Genomic DNA, 15,620 nt, shown 5'->3' with positions numbered 1-15,620 from the left:
TAAATTTTTTAAATTAAAATCAAGGCCTTCCATTGTATATATTTTCAGAATACTTTATTTTAACTCAAGATAAACTATTCTCAAACAATTTGTCTGACACTTGTGAGATGAGCAAAGTAAATATGAATGATTATAAGAAGTGATGGGATCTGCTTCGCAGAGCAGTCACAGAAGCTAACACTGAAGGACAACCTGTTTCATGTTGTCCACAGCCTCTCCTAACCAGAGTGTGAGGCATGGTGGCAGGTCGGTGGCAGGATGAGGGAAATACAACCAGACTCTTGGATACTGAATCCCAGGGTTCAGCTTATAGAGCAGTGGGGTACTAGTCCTGGCCTGTTTTTCCAGAACTTTGATGAATTAAATGTCTTTCTAGCATTAGTTGCCTAGAAGTTAAATGTACTAAGTAAAGCAATACAAATATGTAAAGCAGCTTATATACTTGAAATCGCTACTTAAAGAGAATCTGGGCTTTATTTTAGGGAGAGAAGGGTTACATTTTGGTTTTGATTTTGATTTTTTTAAAATAACATGAAGCGAAAGCAGAGTTTGATTTCTGGCCAGTGCATAGCTGCTGTATTGAATGACAGTAAGGACCGGTTCTATTCTTTCATAAGGTTTTTGGTTTTAGAGTTGCCAAATCTTTATTCAGAAATTCTGAATTATAGTTGGAACTGTTTACCAGCTCTTCATTGAGCAAAGCTGTTTTCATCGAGTGGGAAGGGGGGCAGGAGAAATTGATTTGGCTTTGGTTGTAGATCATAATTTAAAAACATTATATCAGTTGAATTAGAGTAGTATGGTTTTCAAATCTACTCCTTTAGTAAAATCTCACATCTAAACATTTTTAAATGTAGAAAAGTCAGATAAACTTTTCTTAGTGTTTACTTCTAAAATTTTATTCCATAGTTGATTTAAAAGATGGATTAACTCGTCTCTTTGGGATGTTATTTTTTTTTATTTTCAGTGGTTGATTTGAAATACAACTGCCTTTGCTGAAATGAGGTGGCAGTTTTTGTGGTGAACCAAAACTAGTTTGATGGGCAGAAAATGGAAGATAATTCTTAGATGATAATCTATAAGTATTTCATGTAATTTGAAGAGATTGGAAATTTTTTTTATTATTCTCTTAGAAAAAGGAGTTACTGATATATTTCAAAGGAGAATGCAAGATGGCCAGTAGTGATGTTTGCTTGCACAGTGGAGGCCCCCAAAATATGTATTACTTTTTTTTTTTTTCTTAGAGGGTCTCACTTTGTTGCCCAGGCTGGAGTGCAGTGGTACAGTGGTGCAGTCATAGCTTGGTGCAGTCATAGCTCAGTGCAGCCTGTACTTCTGGGCTCAAGTGGTCCTCCTGCCTCAGCCTCCTGAGTAGCTAGGATTACCAGTGTGTGCCACCATACCTGGCTAGTTTTTTCTTAATTTTTTGTAGTGATGGAGTCTCGCTGTTTTGCCCAGGCTGATCTTGTACCCCTACGCTCAAGCGATGCTCCTGCCTTGACCTCTGAAAGCACTGGGATTACAGGTGTGAGCTACTGTACCCAGCCTATATTACTTAATTTATTGTATTTATTTCTATGTAACTATACCATTGTATAATTAAGCAATGATAGGAACTTTTTTTGTAATATTTATGATCAAATATTTTGTAGGACCTCCAGAATGAAAATTAAGTTAGATAATATACTTCAACAAAGGAGACTACAAGTAATAATAATATATCTCCAAGCAAGATGCTCCAAGAGCATTGAGTGTCTTCCGCTGGGTATTAGCTGGCAAAGTTCATGTTGAAGATACATGGTTTGGTTAGGCAGAACATTTCAAATTATATCAGAAATAGTTATTTTTATGGCTATGGCATTTTACAGGAGTTCACACATTTTATAGAAGAATCTGCCATCATCAGAATGCAATTAAACTTAATACTTAGTTGCTTGTTCATGTGGCAGCTTTATTTTTAAATATCACTGTTAATTTAATAGTGAGCAGCTTAACGAGAATTAGCTAGTTATTACAGATGAACAGCTTTGTATTCATTCTCCTCCTCCACCGCCTCTTCCTCCTCATTGTCTTCACCTTTCTTTTCCACCTTTGTCCAGGCAACTTTAGCAGGACCCTTTGTGCCAGCAGACTTTCCTTTAGACTTGCAGTTAGCAACGTCCTTCTCATATTTCTCCTTTGGCTTTGCTGCCTTTGTGATGCAAAGCTGCTTTCCAGTGTCACTTAAGTTATTCCACCTCTTATGTAGCTTTTTTGCCACATCTCCAATAGAGATGCCAGGGTCTGCAGAATTAATCTTGAGGCAGAATTCTGAAGAGAACGGGAAGAATCTGGATAATGGCCTTTTGAGGGCATTGAGGTCCTTTTTGTTTTTATTTTTGTTTTGTCTCCCTTAGATGGTCCATAATCCTTCATTTCTGAATCATAGCATATTTTATCTGCTTTTGCCATTTCATCAGATGTAGACTTCTCTTTCCCAGACATTGTCTTCCACTTCTCAGTATACTTTTCGGAAAATTTTGCAAAATTGACAGGGATCTCTGGGTTTTTCTTCTTAGGTTCTCTGCATGTCTGCACAAAGAAGGCATAAGAAAACATCTTGCCTTTTGGTTTTCTGGAGTAGCTTTTAGCCACCTTGACTGTATTGTTCATTAGTCTGGGCAGCACAGGGTGCATGACACATAGCTTGGTGATTCCCCAGTCTCATGCAAGCTGCTTCCACAAGAGCCACCTCAGCATCATAATTACTTTCAATGTGTTTTGGCATAAACTTACTTGAAATAGCTGTGTGACCCAAATTCTTCTGAGCTGTACTTAGCATGTGATGTTAAGAATATCCTTTGATTTGCATTTAACGTGGTTAACTCCTAGAAAATGTTCACATTTTTCTTTTTTAGATTATTACGAATTTGTTTTCATATGTATGTGTGTATATACACTCCCACACACACATATGTACATATGTATGTATCACCTTTGCTTTAGATAATTGGAACTGAAAGGACTAGGAACACCCTTCTGTTTTCTGTGACTATTCATGTAAAAATCCTACCTTTTAGTTTTTTGGGATTGAATTTTTTTTTAATTCTTAAAATATTTTAAAGCTCACATGTTGAAGATTGCTTTTTAACATTTGTGTTGGAAATGTGTATACACAGTCATATTCTGTTGCCACTTTTTATGGGTGAAGTTGGGGTCTTAAAAGTTATATTTAATGTTCTATTTTTGGACACTTCCACCAGAGTCTATACACATGTAAAATACATATTTTTAGATGTAAATGTAGCACCCAACAAATGATACTCCTGCCTTGGAGGAAACATTTTCTGTGTCCTTTAAGACATCTTAACATTTTTGCATTTTTTTTTGTTATTAAGCATTCTGTATGATTTATTTAGAAATACATTAATGTTTTGCGTCATAAAAATAATACATTGCATCTCTAGGTTGTGTTTTCAGAATTTTTACTGAAGGGATTCAGTATTTCAGTATGTCCAGATTCTTATATTAACATCAACTTTTAACTGTTGAGTTTAAGAACTAGTTATAAATGTCTTTCTAATACTATTCCAAGATGTGACATCATTGTAGGCATTCTTAAGAATTTCTGGATATTGTTTTTATTGTGTTTTCATCGGATGTGGATACCACCATAAATTTTTTTTATGTGACTTTCTTTTCCTTTATTTGAAAATAGAGTTATTGATTTACATCTTCTTTGAATTACGTAGCTAATTCTAGTAGCTAACATAATTCTGCTCTTAAGAACTACCTTCTGTTAGGAGATTACTAAATGTAATCAGGAGTATGCAGTTATGAATTTCTTTCTTACTGGTTTTCTTGTCTTTTTAGTATTACATTGTGTTTAAGAAGCATTTTCTTAAGAAAACAAGTCAAGGAAATAACTTGCATGCCAAATATTATCAGCATGGCTTATGGCAATGAAGAGATCCTTTTAAAGGTATTTGAACAGTTTTTAGGGGATAGGGCAAATCAAAATGTGTTGTTTGTGCCTTTACATGATTTATTTTGTGGATATTAATGATTATTTGGAAGAAAAAAGGAAATGTGAAGTCATCCAGAGACTGCATGTGCAGCGCATTGCTGCGTGTGACTCGCTCCCTGGTGCCCAGTGCTGTGGAAGGGGCCCAGCGCTTGTCGCATCCTGAGCAGGAGCCTGACATTGATGATGTGCTCATCAAGAGCAGTCTGCTGAACTACTGTGGTGTCAAAGAGAAAGCTAGAATTATGGAGATACTTACTATTTTTTAAAGTATAGAAAACTTTACTCATTATTAATTTTACAGTAATGCATAGATTTTTTTTCCCTAATATTTTTTCTTTATAGTTGCAGATTTGATATACAACAATCTTGGAACTATTAATTATGTTCACATTAAGAGGAATTAATATTAAAGACCTGAAAAACGTAGAGGTGCAAGGACTGTTTCAGACTAAGAAATAAAAATTTAAGATTTAATATTAATGTTAAGATATTTAGTTTTATTTAATGGTATTGTTTTATTCATCCTAATATTTCCTTGGAATGAATGGATTTACGTTAGGAAGAGTTACAGTATTTTCAGAGGTGAGCACTTGCTGTCCTGTGATCAAGTAGTTATGCTGGCTGTGGTTTCTGTTGCTGGCTCTCCTTCAGGATAATTTACCGATATGATCTTGTAAACAGCTCTTTATACTCCTTTAGAGACTTGTCCTTACTCTGTGTAATATTCCCTTTAGATAGCCCTAGAGTTCTGATGGAGTAATGTCCCTGAATCTGATACAGTGGCAGAAAGTACCATAAATAACAGATCTGTGTAATGGCCTGGGTAGCATCCAGTGTTGGCTCCTCTGTCTTTCCTAATCACAGAGATTGCAGGGCAGATTTATAGCAGAAGTACTCACTTTTCAATCATGTATAACACTCTGCTTAAAGATTGTTGATGTTCGAAGTTTAGTTGGTTTCTTAGTATATTGGGGCCACTGTAACAAACTGCCATAGACTGGATAACTTAAATAACAAACATTTAATTCTCATAATTCTGGAGTCTGGGAAGTCCAGAATTAAGGTGCCAATAGGTTTGGTGTCTGTTGAGAACCCCCTTCCTGGTTTGTTCATCCTCTCTCTGGGTTGTCATGTGGCATAGGGGTGAGGGAGTCTCTGGTGGTCTCGAAGAGTACCAATCCCATTTATGAGGGCTGCACTCCCGTGACCTGACCACCTCCCAAAGGCCCCAGCTCCTGATACCATCACTTGGGGGTTAAGATTTCAGCATATGAATGGTGGCAGGGAAACAAACATTCAGTCCACCACACTGTGCCACTGGCCTTCCATAATTTATATCAGTCTCACATGCAAAATACATTTATTCCATCCCAACAGCCCTAAAAGTCTTAACTTGTTCTAGCCTCAGCTCTAAAGTCTTAAGTCCAAAGTGTCATTTAAATATCATCTAAATCATATACGGATGAACCTCAAGGTACAGTTTGTGCTGAGGCAGATTCCTCTCTAGCTCTGAACCTATAAAAACAAACAAGTTATGTCCTTCAAAAATACAGTGGTGGGACAAGTAATGAATAGACATATTCATTCCAAAGGGAAGAAATAAGAAAAGAATAATGCATCTTAAATAAAAACCTAACTGAACAAACAATATTAAACCTTAGGACTGAAGAATAATTCTCTTTGGCTTAGTACTCTGCTTTTCAGGTCCACTGGGGTGGGAACATCATTCCTCAGCTAGGTGGGAAGGTACCTCAGTGGCTGTTTGCCAGGGTCCCACCCCAGAGGCACTGAGGTCCTTTTTTGGCACTTGTGGCCCACCAGACCTGAAGAGGCATCTAGGAGGAGGCATGTCCCTCTGGATATTTATTCTAGGCCTCATAAAGGGCATCTATAGAAAAACCTATAGCTAACATATTTAGTGTTAAAAGGCTGAATTCCTTTTATTTAATATCAGGAACAAGACAAGAATGGCCACTCTTACCACTTCTGTTATTCAGCACTGTCCTTGAGGTTGTAGCCGGTACACTATGGGAAGAAAAAGCTGGATAGAAAAAATAACTATTTGCAGAATAAGATGATCATCTATGTAGAAAATTCAGTATGATATACAAAAAAGCTACTAAAACTAATAAATGAGTTTAGAAAGATTACAAGACACAAGATCAGTGTACAAAAATCAATTTGAACACTAACAATGAAGAATAAAGTTTTAAAAAAGTTTCTAAGAACATAAAAAATATGAAGTTCTTAGGAATTTGACAAAAAATGTGAGAGCTATACAATACATTGCTGAGAGAAATTAAAGAATACATACACAATAGGAGAGGTGCACCCTTTTTGCTGGTCAGAAAACTCAAAATATTAAGGTAATTCTCTCCAAGTTTGAAAAATATTATCAACATTATTAGTCATTCATTAGGGAAATGCAAAATCAAACCACAGTGAGATACTATTGGTTTGGCTAAAATTGAAAAGCCTGACCATACCAAGTGTTGACAAGGATATGAAAGAACAAGAGCTCTCTTACACTGCTAGCAGAAATATAAAATGGGTTAGTCACTTCAGAAAACAGTTTGTCAGTTTCTTAAAATGTTGAATATATATGTATCATAGTCAGTCATTTTGCTCCTAGATAAATGAAATCATGTTCTTACCAACACTATATACAGATGTTCATAGCAGCTTTATTTTTAATAGCTAAATCTCAACACATTTCAAATGCTCAACAAAAGGTAAATGGGTAAACAAACTGCAATACTCATATAACAGACTATACTATTCAGTAAAAAGAAATGAACTGTTGGTACATGCCACCTCATGGGTGAATCCCAGAATCATCATTCTGAGTAAAAGAAGCTAGGAAAATAGCACACAGCTTGAATAATTCTATTTATATAATTCTAGAAAATGCCAACTGTCTATAGTGACAGGAAGCAGATTTAATGGGTACTTGGGGATGGTAGTGCTGGTGGTAGGGAGAGGTAGAAGGAAAGGATCAAAGCAGAAAGAATCTTTTGGAAGTGATAGATAGGTTCCTTATCTTGGTTGTAGCAGTAGTTTCAGGAGTGTTTATGTATGTCAGAACTTACCCAGTTGAATACTTTATATGCAGTTTCTTATATGTCAGCTGTACTACAATGAAAATAAATGAAGACTGTCTTTGCCATCTCATCACTGCTGCTAACATATCTAAGAATACTTTCTATATTTGCCTGATCTTAAGACCCACCAAGGACTTTTGTTATGATGTAATCCAGGCCTGTCGTGGTGGCTCACGCCTCTTAATTCCAGCACTTTTGGAGGCCACAGCGGGGTGTATCACTTGAAACCAGGAGTTTGAGAGTGGCCTGGCCAACATGGTGAAACCCTATCTCTGTTAAAAATACAAACTAATAAATTAAGTAAGTAATGTGATCCAGGCTTCAGAATTATGAAGATAGGACTGGGGAACTGTACTTTTTAGCAAGCACCCCAGGTAATTCTTCTCCTTAGTTCTTATAAAACACTTAACCCAGATTCATTTAATTGCACTTTGGTAATCTGCAGCCATATCTTTATGTGAGAAGGGGATATTAGGTTTCTAATATCAACAGAAAGGCCTACTAATAGAACACCTGATGATACTTCTACTGTGGTCAGATAAGGTAATTTAAAATTGAATGGAATCATTTTTGTTTCAGTTTATAGTTTACTGAGGTGAACCTTGCAAAAGGCCTGGAAATGTCTTAATTCAGTAGCCCCATCTTTAGTTAATGCTGTGCTAAAAGAAAAAAGGAATTTTACTTATATACTTTTTGACAAGTCACATTCACATATGTTTTAGTGGAAAAACTGTTTTACATCTTACATTTATAGAAGCTATAAAATAACACATGTTCTGGGGAGCGTAATAAGATGAATAGAAGAACATTGTATTTCCCTAAATGTTCTTTAAATGGAGATAGCCACAGTCTTTCTTAAAACTGGAAAGAACAGCATGACCTTCTTGTTGCCCCTTTCTACTAACGTCAAACAGAAGGAAATTATAGAATAAGTCTGTCTAAATTTTAAATGGTTCAGTTATCAGAAGACTTTAGAGAGCAAGTTTTCCACAAATCATCCCTGTGCCATTTGTCTTGATTATTTTTTTTAAGGGTCAGTTTGCCAACATGTAATTAATCACTTTTGTTAGTTTTTAAGGAAATGAAACTGCATTGTTCCCTTTGGCTTGACTGTTCTTTTTTTATGGCGTCTTTTAGTGTTCTGGTTGTAATATGAAAACCTTAGGTAAATGATGGGCAATAATGTGAACAAAACAGTGAGAAAGGAGTAATTTTTAAAAGCTTATATATGTTGCTGCTGTAATACTTATGTTCAACTCCAGATCTCAGATACCACCAAAATTACTATCAGAGCCCCTTATAGTCAGAGGTGTTACAGTGTTACAATGTCAGTGGATGGTGTTATTCCCTGTGTACAAAGTGTCAGTTTGCACTTGTCACAAATTCCCATCCTTTTTTCTTCCAAAATCTGGTTTGAATGGATCATTTCATCTCGGGGGAAGGGATGGAAGCACCCTTCCAACCAGTTTCATTTCTTTGGGCTCTGTTCCATTTGTGCAGGGAACTACCTTCTCTATGGAAAATGGGCATGATTTTAAAAATTAAGCATTACATTTACTAATAATTGTGAGTATTAAGATTTCATATAGCTCTTGTTAATTCTCAGGAAAAAAATTGCATATGGAGTAAGGTTTTAAAGATAGGCACATAACTAGATGTGAGCAGGCACCATCCTTTAACTTTTATTAATTTGAAATCATTTTTTCCATTTTTAAGCAGAATAGAATGTCCCAGTAGGTATAAGGGAAATTTCAGTAGCCTCCAAGACTCTATAGAGATTTTGAAACTAAACATACTTCTCCATCTTTCCGTGCCCCACTCCCCTGCCAGAGCTTAGACTTCAAGGCTGGGCTCTGTTCCACCTTTATGATCACTGTTAATGATAAAGATAATAGGTTCCAAAAGGCTGAACACCTGGTTTTGGTATTTAGAGTAATGCTGTTGTCAGAGTGATTGAGATATATTCCTTCCTCTGTGTTCTGAAAGTTTATGTAGGGTTGGGTTTGTAATGGGTTGAATTGTGTTCCGCCTCTGCGCCAAAGAAAAAAAAAATTGGTTGAAGCCCTAACCCCCAGTACCTCAGAACATGACCTTATTTGGAAATAGGGTCATTGCAGATGTAATATTAAGATGAGGTCATACTCAATTAGGATGAACGCTAATCCACTCTAAGAAAAGACACATACACATGAGAAAATGCCACGTGAAGACAGGGGGAGCCTGCAGGGCTACAGCAGCAAACCAAGGCATACCAGGGGCTGCCTGCAACCACCTGAAGCTGGGAGTAGACAAGGAAAGACTCCCCTCTACAGGTTTCCAGGGGAGGATGGCCCGCTGACACCTTGTTTTGGACTTCCAGCTGTCAGCACTGTGGGAAAGTAAATTTCTGTTGTTTAAGCCACTTGATTGTGGTATGTTATGGTAGCCCTAGGAAACTAATACATATTTATATTTTCTTTCAAGTTTGATAGAATTCACCAAACAATGTGGAGTTTTCTTTGTGGAAAGGTTTTGAATTGTGAATTCAGTATCTTTAATAGATGTAGGGCTATATAGATGTTCTGTTTACTTCTGTGTTTAGGTAATTTGTATTTTAAGAAATTTGTTTATTTAAGTTGCTGAATTTGTTGGCATAAAATTGAACTGTTCATAATATTTTTTGATGTCTAAAGGGTGATCTCTCCTTCGTTTATGATATTTTAAATTTTTTGTTGTTGTTCGGTCTAATACAGTGGTTCTTAACTGGGACAGTTTTGCTCCGGTTAAGGGTATTTGCCAGTGCCAAGGGACATTTGGCTATGTCTGGAGGCATTTTGGGTTGTCACAGCTTGGGGGATGTGCTACTCCAGGAATGCTGCTAAACATCCTGCAACGCACAGGACAGCTTCTCACAACAAAGAATCCTCTAGCCCACAATATCAGTAATGCTGAGGTTAAAAAACCTACTCTAGGCTTTGCAGTGTAAACCTACTATTTTCCAAAAATATTATATCATTTCATGTTTAATGTAGGCACCTTACAATGTAGTGTTTCCACTCATCCCCTTCCAGTCTTCATACTATTTGTGGGCATATCTTTCACTTCTCTGTATATTATAAACCCCACAAAATATTGTTAGCTGTTTTTGCTTTAAATAGTCTATCAAGGAAATTTTAACATGACAAGAGAATATGTTCAGTTGTCACTAATATGTTTTAAGCACTCTTTATTCTTTGTGTCAACCCAGATTTCCATGTGGTGTATTTTTTTTTCCACATGAAGAACTGCTTTTATACACCTTACAGGTCTGCTGGAGACATAGTCTCTCTGCTTTTATTTTTCTGAAAAACTCTGTATTTTGTCTTCATTGTTGAAGTATATTTTGGCCTCAATATAGAACTTTCTGTGACAGTTTTAAAAATATGTCATTTCATTGTTTTCTTGTTTGCATAGATTTTGGGGGAAATGTAGCTATTGTTCACTATTATAAGGCTTTTTAAGAAATTTGTCTACAAAGTAAGTATTTTAGGATTTTGTTACTGAAAAATAGTAACCTAAAATTTAATGCAGTATGCTTAGATTTTACAAATAGATTTGTATTTGACTTGTGTTTGGTATTTTTCTTTTTTTCTTTTACTTATTAAAATATGCATTTTTTGGCAAGCTATTTCTCCGAGCCTCAGTTTCCCCATCATGGTAGCACAACTAAAACTGAACTACCAATGATTCTCACAGGTTTATTGAGGAAATTAAATGTACTGAAGGATGCAAAATGCCTCGAACTCACAAACCTCATACTACAGTATACAGGTTTCCCTCTCCTTAATCAAGTTCAGTTATTCTGACCTCAGGGTTCATACATGGTGGCAGATCAGTGGACATACCAGATCTGAGTCCTTTTCAGCCATGTGGCAGCAGCTTTGTGTACACATGTTTCCTGCCTCCCGCCTCCTGCACACTCTCCAGGAGCTGAGTACAGCCAGGAATTGGCCAAAATGGGGAGCCCCACTCAGACTATGAATGGATACTGTTGCCACTGTTGACCATTCCTGTTTCTGTAGCTTACATGCTGATTTTAAATAAATCTGATCGTTAACTCAGGCAAGTTTGGAAGTTATTTTAATCTGTTAATTTAAAACTTTAAATACAGTAAAAATCCATGTCTTCTTATGTTCCCCCTCATTTGCATATTTCACTTAGGATGCTTTTCCCTTTAATTAAACTAGAATTCTTTTCATTTTCCACTTCTCAGTTATGCAGACTAGCTATATTTAAAGGTTCAAATTCTCATATTAGAAGAATCTTAGACATAATTCATAATACATAGCTTGTTATCAACAGTAAACTATTACTTCGAATGGATCTAATTGCTTAGAATTTATAAATACTAATATTGGATGCACTTTTTTTAATCTTAGCAAGAGAAAGTAACTGTATGATAGACTTCTTTTTGTAAATAACATTTCACTCTTCTGAAGCCTGAGGTGAGCAGCTATTTTTTGTCCTGTAGCTGGATGTGGGCACTAGCCCCCTAACTGTTGTTTTAAATGTCCCCTCATTGTGTTCCTGCTCCTTTCCTAGTGGGCCTTTGGAGTGACGCTGTGGGAACTCATGACTCTGGGCCAGACGCCCTACGTGGACATTGACCCCTTCGAGATGGCTGCATACCTGAAAGATGGTTACCGAATAGCCCAGCCAATCAACTGTCCTGATGAATTGTGAGTTTTTCTGAGCTTGAAGGCATGAACTTTATTCCATTTACTATATTGGAATAAAGGAAAAAGAGCAGGTTTCCATTCAAACAGAGCTTTCCCTTTGAAAATAATGACTCTTTGGATTTAAATTAGACTTTTTGTAAAGAACCATAAAGTCAGGGAGATTCAGTCACTATTTCATGCATTTGACATTAGAACTTCTTGCATTTTATTTTATAGTGCATAATCTAAGCACTATAGTCTGAGAGGACAGACTAAGAAAATTGGCTGAATATTATGTCAGTTATTCTGTATAGAGTGAGTACTCGACTTTTGTAGTTATAAAGTAGTTATAAAGGACACACTAGTTATAAAATACCTTTCTATTGTCATTTTGCTTTGCCATTTGGTATCAGCTGATACAGGGAAGATGATCTGGGCTAGTGAGCAAAGTAGTTGCCTTCTGTTTCCTGCTTCTATCACGTAGCTTATCTTACCATGTAATGAGAATGGGATAAGCAGGAGGCTATTGAGGGCGATAGACATACAGATGAGTATGCTCTCAGTTCTAGAACCCCCTGAAGGTTTCTGCACCATGACAAGGTGGCAGCTTTTGTACTGATTTTACTGTAGATCCAGGGTTTATAGATCTTAGGTAAAACTTTCTCTTCCTCCAAGATCTTTTTCTTAATTTAACTACAGGAAAACATAGGTGTTCTTTTGACTGTGTTTTAGGTATTTACATGAAATCTCTGTATATTTGCTGAAATATTTTGATATGCTGTCATAAAGAATTGAAATTCACACATGTAGTCCAAATAACTTATTTTAGCTTCTTTCTAGAGCTGCTAACAAATAGTAAAAGGGATCCGTTTTTAATGTATCATCCTCTCATACCCACCTTTAGACAGACAACATAACTGGCATCAAACTGACCAAAAGTTTAGGAATACTGTATCATTACTAGCCCAGATTTTCATTTTGTCACTCTGCAGGTTTGCTGTGATGGCCTGTTGCTGGGCCCTAGATCCAGAGGAGAGGCCCAAGTTTCAGCAGCTGGTACAGTGTCTCACAGAGTTTCATGCGGCCCTGGGAGCCTATGTCTGACTCTTCTCTCACAATCCCACAGCACCAGGAGGAAGGTGCCTATCGGGGCTCACTTGAAGCCTGTCACAGATGCTGCGTATCTAATACAATGCCAACAGAAGCACATTTGTCTTCCAGATCACCGTGCCTTAGGAATGCTTTAGAATCTGAACTTTTTAAGACAGACTTAATAATGTGGCATATTTTCTAGATATCACTTTTATTAGGTTGAACTGAAAGGTTTTTGTAAATTTTTTGGCCAAAATTTTTTAAAACATAAGTTACTTTGGACTAGGGGTACATTCTTACAAAATAAACAGTTTTTAAAATTGTTTAGACACAGATATTTGGAATTAGCTATATTAGTACCAACTGCTTTTTATTTTTTTACTTCATTAAGGTGATGTAAGTGACTCACCTTTAAAGTTTTTTTAACGTTATTTTTTATCACTACTCTTAGAAATGGTTTGTCTTCAAGATGCAATACTTAGGAAAGGAAAAACAGCATAAAAAGATAACTGGTTTACCTTGTACAAGAAAAGGGCAATGTTAGAGGAAGAAAACTTAAAGAAAAGCTAGAGGAAAAAAATTTCTTTAAATACTTATTGGACGCAAACTGCCCTTGCATGGAAAACTTTTTTTTTTTAAGTGAAAAGGAATTCTGCTTTCTTATTTTTGGGAAAGCAGGAAGTGAGTTCATTACATTTTACATTTGGCAGAAATTAGCCTTTCTGTGAACCAGAAGTGATTTGGGGCAGATCTGTAGTAAGCAATGGTGATTTTATTTATTTTTACTCTCTGGGAAAGGAGATAATACAATTCCAGAAAGTGAACTCATATTTCTAAGGTTAAGATTCCTTTTTATTGCACCTAGAATAGTGCTATGCACAGAGTGGGTGCTTGAGTTGACGTTTAAAAAAAAAAAAGTAAACTGGTAAATTTTGTGCTTATCTTCAAGGCTGGCTTAAGTATAAAATTGTTTTTTGTTTTTTAAACACTTGAAAAATTAAAGGATTTGTTTTATATTATGCTAGTGTTGAAATTATTATTCATAATGAGTGATGGGTAATTGTGTCTGGTAAGTCTTTGAACATGCAACAGCTAGACATTTGTGTTTTATTTCATGATGTTTCAGTTAAGTTCCAAAGCCCTAACACAGTTACAGCTGGCTCAGACTCCATGTTCTAATAAAAAGTTGGAATTAATGTTATAAGGCAGTATCAACACTGAAACATTTCTCCAGAACCAACAAGTAAGGGGTATGCATGTATTTATGCCCAGTTTTAGTTGGCCTAAAACAGTTGAATGGGCCTCCTAAATAGCTAGGCCTGCAGTTGCCTGCCACTACTCCCATCTTCACAGGTACATAAGGGAGAATGTGCAACAGTTAGAGTCTTTTGCTGTTTTTAAAAAACCTTTATGAATCAGCAACACATCTGGAAAAATAGTTCACATGGTACCTGGTTTTCCACAAGTAAGCCAAGGGCATGATTTTCTGTGTACCATTTATTAATAGTTCTTTGGTTTTGTGAAATAGGAAGCCAGTCCCTGGAGGACTGTTATTTTAAAAAGCTCCTTTGACCCATTTGTAAATTGTATTTTCATTCATAACCTGCATTCTTAGATGGCATTCAGTTAGCACTTACAGCACTTACTGTATATTTTGTACATGGAGTGGTTCAGCTCAAGCATCCTAATATGCAGGGCATTCTTATTTTGTGTTCAAGTGGATGCATTGTTTAGAAATCACATTAACATGTACAAGATCTATTTTTTTAAAAAAGTACTGACACCTGACTTCTATCCCCAATTAGCAGATAGTAAGAAATGCCCTCAGTTTGGTGGATGGTATGGTGCCTATAACCTTATCTTTTTGTGTTTGTGAGCACTTTTATGTATTTTTATTGCAGTAGATTTTTCTTGCTGAGCTACTTACAGTCTTTGACATGGGAAGGAGAGAGCAGTTATAAGATTTCTCTGACTAATCGTCTTCCAGTATTTTGTTGTAGATTGTGAACGTTACTGAAGTTTTACATTTTACAGATTTTACAGAAAACATAATTTTTATGGAAAAGAAGCAAATTGACAAAACACTCTTGTGATATTAGCTGGCTTTGGTGACCTAGAGGTTCATTCTATTCTGTTCTTTCTGGTAGTCTTCCTGCTGTAAGAACTTTTTAAATTTATTGATAGAAGGAGGATTGAGTTGTTCATTCAGTATATATCTAGTGAATGTTTACTCTATCCTGGCTCTTAGGATAATGCATGGAACAAGATAGATGATTTTTTAGATCTTGTATTCTAGTTAGGAAAAGCAGATAATGAACATAAATAAGATTTTGGTAAATACTATGATAGAAATAACAGAGTGATATTAGAGAGTATAATTTATTTTAGATGTCATAATTAGCCAGGCTTCTCTAAGCAGGTGGCATTCGAATTGTGATCTGAATGGTAAGAAGCAGCCAGCCATGAGAACACAGAGACAGAAGGCACATAATTGCAGAAGCCTTAAACAGAAGCAAGCTGGCCTCCAGTCTCAGCCCTTCCCATTCGTTCTCTAACTGTTGCTGTTAGAAAAAGAGAAAGGTAGCTCACGTGGCTAGAATGTGGTTAGGGAAGGGAGTGGTACAAAGAAGCAGGTCTTAGTAAGCTGTGGTACACGTTTATATTTTATGCTGAATACAATGGTAATTCATTTGAGGATTTTTCAAGTAGTGATATGATCTGATTTGTCATTTTGAAAAGCTTGTG

At 36.2% G+C, this 15,620-nt stretch overlaps 1 protein-coding gene across 2 annotated transcripts in view; it reads left to right on the top strand.

Moving 5' to 3' along the window:
- RYK (receptor like tyrosine kinase) overlaps positions 1-13,894 on the top strand; it is an 88,589-nt gene extending 74,695 nt beyond the window's left edge. Inside the window, exons 14-15 of one of the 2 annotated variants that reach the window (XM_017505724.2) lie at positions 11,668-11,804; positions 12,776-13,894. In XM_017505724.2, coding sequence (XP_017361213.1) covers positions 11,668-11,804; positions 12,776-12,887 — 249 coding nt within the window. In that variant the 3' untranslated portion in view covers positions 12,888-13,894. The remainder of the gene's footprint in view (positions 1-11,667; positions 11,805-12,775) is intronic. The other variant, XM_017505725.2, reaches the window with a different exon arrangement.
- The last annotated feature ends 1,726 nt before the right edge of the window (positions 13,895-15,620 follow it).

This window comes from Cebus imitator, unplaced genomic scaffold, assembly GCF_001604975.1.
Source record: "Cebus imitator isolate Cc_AM_T3 unplaced genomic scaffold, Cebus_imitator-1.0 Scaffold340, whole genome shotgun sequence".
NCBI classification, from domain to species: domain Eukaryota; kingdom Metazoa; phylum Chordata; class Mammalia; order Primates; family Cebidae; genus Cebus; species Cebus imitator.
Note: the sequence above shows the minus strand (reverse complement) of the source record. Positions and strands in the feature narration are given on the sequence as shown.